The following is a 4,541-nucleotide window of genomic DNA, read 5'->3' on the forward strand; positions in this document are numbered from 1 at the left end:
TCAGATTTTCACACAGGAGGGAGACTCTTAGTGTGTAAAGTAATTTAATAATTTGTGTACACTACTGGTGTAACAGTATTATACAGAAGAGTGATGGTACGGGGTCCCAATTTGACGGACGCAGTAACACAGAGAACAGCGGTACACACTTTTTAGAAAAAATATGGTAATAGGCTTCCCACCCAGAAACCTTAGGCTGTATGCCATTGGATTTGCATGGCATTGTGAAAACTGTAGAGTTCTAGGAGTATCTGTAGTCTTCTCTGCTTTCCTAATTAACCTTTTTCACCCTAACGGCCTGTAGGTGGGCTTATTTTTCATTATTAGACCACAATTAGTGTATTAGTTTAATTTGTTTAATAGCAGATTGAGTAATGTGTAGATGCTGAATAATTTGTAGTTTCTGAAGACAGTCAGGCTCTGTTTTCACCTTTAAGAAACATTTAAAATCTATATGTAATCTTAGTTCAATCTTTATTGCACTCGTAGTTGCTACCAGCAGAAAAGATCTTAGCTATTATTATTATTGTTGTTACATTTCACTTGTAATGTTGTTGTAAATATCACTTGTATGTGACTGTTAGTAGTGTGAGCAGATGTGAGCTGCTGATGTAGATCAAAGTGTGGGTTTTCTATATGTCCGCAGCGTCCAGGAGAAGAACATAAACATTCACAGGGAAAAACTTGAGCTTGTATTTAAGGTTAGTCCTAAACCATATATATGACGAGGGTCTCTGATTTTCTCTTCTTTTAGTTTTCAGTTTTAACCCTGTGCTAAATGGAGTTAAGTAAAACAAAAAGTTTGGGAGAAGGACCACGGCCAAACTACTCCTTTCCATTATGACAAAAAACACTCCTCTCCCTTCACCTTCTCGTGACTGTCCCGGCCACTCCTGCCTCAAATTGATTCCCAGCCCGTTGGCACCCCCCTCCCTGCGTCCCAGACATGCTCCCCACATGCTCTGTGCTCGGATTGGACGAATTGTCGTTGAGCTCCGGAAGGTTCTCCAGGACTCCTTCACTCATTCTGCTCCCAAGGCTGTTCTTTTTTTTCTCTGTATCTCGACTCCTTAGGTGGTAAACAACACGCTTGCACGGCCACATGCCGTGTCATGTCTCTGGCGCTCTCCTGCTGGTATGAAGTCACCTGATCTTCTGTCCCCTCTCCGGGCATGGTTATGCTGCCCTATGCTGTTGCTTCTGGGTTGGTGCCACCTGTGTCTGCCCCTCCCTCTTCTGCTTCTATGGCCGCCCGGCCTGTCGACGCTCATGTCGCTCCACTCTTCCTCTGGTCTGGACCTCCTTGAGGCAACACGTTCTCCTGTGGACGTGGCTCTCTCCTCCTGGCTCTGCTCAATGCACAATCGATGTGGGTGATCATCTCATCGTTGTTTCTCTCCGCATTTCTCTTCGCCTTCATGGTCCTTTCTCTCTGTTCGGATTTCTGCCGTCTCTTTAGGGTCTGCTAGGATGGCACATTCCATTTTTAGTTAATCTCACCTTCGGCTGTAAGTAATCCGAAGATATTCGATACTCTCACTGAGGCCCTCTGTTGGTTTCTGCTCAATGTACGAAAGTTGCCTTTGTTCTCCACCTTGTTGGTGCCCTTACAGCTTTCTAGCATGTTTCGTTACCTAGGGATTCCCCTCTCCAGTGAAAAGACCATGGGACCTTCAACCTCACTGGAGTTCCTTGGTATCACCTTGGACTCTGTCCTGTTCCAAAACCCAACTTTTTCAGGGGAAGACGTACGCCCTCTCCCTCTCTGCTTTTCTCCCATCTGTACAAAACATCAGCTCCTCTCTTCTGGCCCCCTAAACTATGCAACCCGAAGCATTGCGCATACGAACCCCTCATACAGCTTATCAACCAAAGGCTTTCCCAGAATGCTTAACCAACAGACCCACATTTCTCAGGTCCAGGTCATTTTTTTCCAAATTGGTAATCCTGAGTCCAGATTACCCAGCATGGTCTGAGAGAGAGGTGGAGGATGATCAGAGAGTGGGGAGAGAGGGGGTGCTGAAGATTACACTGCAGATTCTAAGGAACATGAAGGAGACATCTTGGTAGAGAGCAGTAAGAGTTCTTGGTCATGAACTTGGTTCCTAACCTGAGTTCTAATTAATTTAGAACTCATTAAAAGTCCTGCTTTTCAAAGGGAAAAATAATCACATCAATAGCCCTAAGAGCACTACAGCTGCACAAGTACAAGTCACTGCAATCTTTGTTTAATTATTTTTTTTTTACTGTATATATGAGTTTATGTATTTATTTATTATTTAAGGCATTTAGCAGATGCTCTTCTCCGGAGCGATTTACAAAAGTGCTGTTCACTCAAAATATCCTAAGCTAGTTTGTATAGACTAAGATCCAAAAGATACCTACGCTTAAATGCTACTAAATGCAAAAGTCAGTATGAAGACCACAATACTCGGCACTACACTTCACCCAGGTACTCTTGGAAGAGATGGTTCTTCAGTCAGCGTTTGAGGAAATGTCAAAGAGTTGTTCTACACAGGGGTGTTTAATGCAGGATCACAGCTGATCACATGTATCTTATTACCTTCCTCTGTTCTCAGAATTGGCCCAAGCTTGTCATCGAAAGCTCCAATTCAAACTGAGGGATAAATTTTAGAGAATTAATGAAGGAATCTCAGGCCATGGAAAGTCAGCACTTCTGAATCCACACAGAGCTCTAAATCACAGAGGGAGGGGGTGGAGAGATCAATGAGGAACATAAGGTGAAGCAGATTGAAGCTGCATCCAGGAAAAGGGCAACACAGGAGACTCCAGTCAAATGCAATAACATCTTTAAAATATTAGCAAAACAGTACCAGCCCATCAGAACTGTACTGACTAAAGAAGTTGCTGGAATTGGAAAAATGGTCTCTGTGCAGAAGTTCATTCTGGACTGGGCTGAAGGAGAAGTAAATCAGGACGTTCTCTTCATATTTCCACTTCCTTTTAGAGAACTGAATCTGATGAAGGAGAAGAAGCTCAGTCTGGTGAATCTTCTTCAGAGCTTCTTCCCAGAAACACAAAATTTAAAACCCAGACATTTTAAGTGCTACAAGATCATGTTCATCTTTGATGGTCTGGATGAGTGTCGACTGCCCCTAGATTTCCAGAACAATGAGAACTTGGAGGATATAGAAGAAAAGACCTCAGTGGATGTTCTGCTGACAAACCTTATCAGGGGGAATCTGCTTCCCTCTGCTCTCCTCTGGATCACCTCCCGACCAGCAGTGGTCAGTCAGATCCCTCCTGAGTGTGTTGATCAGGTAACAGAAGTGCGGGGTTTCAGTGACCCTCAGAAACAGGAGTACTTCAGGAAGAGGATCAGTGATCAGGACCTGGCCAACAAAGTCTTCACACACATCAGATCTTCAAGAAGCCTCTACATCATGTACCACATATCGGTCTTCTGCTTGATTGTAGCCACTTTTCTAGAGAGAATGCTGAGTGAAGCTGAGGGTGGAGAAACCCCCAAAACCCTGACGCAGATGTTCACACACTTCTTGATCATCCAGATCGTCCAGTACAGTGGAGGAAGTGACCTACAGCAGACTAGAGAAAGTATTCTGACTCTGGGTAAACTGGCTTTCCAGCAGCTTAAGAAAGGAAACCTGTTCTTCTATGAGGAAGACCTAAGAGAGAGTGGCATTGATATTAGAGAAGTGTCGCCGTACTCAGGAGTGTGCACCCAGATCTTCAGGGAGGAACATGAGCTGCACCTGGGGAAGGTCTTCAGCTTTGTACATCTGAGCGTTCAGGAGTTCCTTGCTTCTTTATATGCATTTCTCTACTTCATCAACAGAAATGTTCTGAATCAGGAAACCGCTGAACAGCAAACAAAAAAAATCTGATCTGAGTTAAAAAAAAAAAAAAACTATTTTGAACCATGCTTCAACAGAACTATTTTAAACAGGCCTGGACAAAAATGATGGTACCCCTGAAAATAATTTGACCAAAGGGACATGTTAAATTAAGGTGTGTCCACTAATTAGCATTACAGGTGTCTACAATCTTGTAATCAGTCAGTGGACCTATATATGGGGCTACAGGTAGTCACTATGCTGTTGTGTACCACACTCAACATGGACCAGAGGAAGCGAAGGAACGAGTTGTCTCAGGAGATAAGAAAGAAAATTATAGACAAGCATGTTAAAGGTAAAGGTTATAAGATAATCACCAAGCAGCTTGAGGACACCATTGTTGAAAACAAATCAGAAAAAAACAGACTGGAATTTGCCAAACTACATTTTGACAAGCCCCAAAGCTTCTGGGAGAATGTCCGAAGGACAGAAGAGACAAAAATAGAACTTTTTGCCAAGGCACATCAGCTCTATGTTCACAGATGGAAAAATGTATAAACTATATCAAGAAAAGAACACTGTCCCTACCGTGAAACATGGAGGAGGCTCTGTTATGTTCTGGGGCTGCTTCTAGAGAGAAATGTGCTGCCCAGTGTGAGAAAGCTTGGCCTCAGTCACAGGTCATGGGTCTTACAACAGGATAACGACCCAAAACACACAGCTAAA

At 43.4% G+C, this 4,541-nt stretch overlaps 1 protein-coding gene across 1 annotated transcript; it reads left to right on the forward strand.

Moving 5' to 3' along the window:
- Positions 1-2,687: 2,687 nt before the first annotated feature.
- Positions 2,688-3,866, forward strand: LOC140538797 (NLR family CARD domain-containing protein 3-like; the record flags this gene model as incomplete). The annotated part of the gene is given in 1 exon segment (XM_072661309.1): positions 2,688-3,866. A coding segment is annotated over 1 exon segment (1,179 nt), but the record flags the coding sequence as incomplete, so codon positions are not given.
- Between the last annotated feature and the right edge of the window lie 675 nt (positions 3,867-4,541).

The sequence above is a fragment of the Salminus brasiliensis genome, chromosome 18, assembly GCF_030463535.1.
Source record: "Salminus brasiliensis chromosome 18, fSalBra1.hap2, whole genome shotgun sequence".
In the NCBI taxonomy this organism is placed as follows: Eukaryota; Metazoa; Chordata; class Actinopteri; order Characiformes; family Bryconidae; genus Salminus; species Salminus brasiliensis.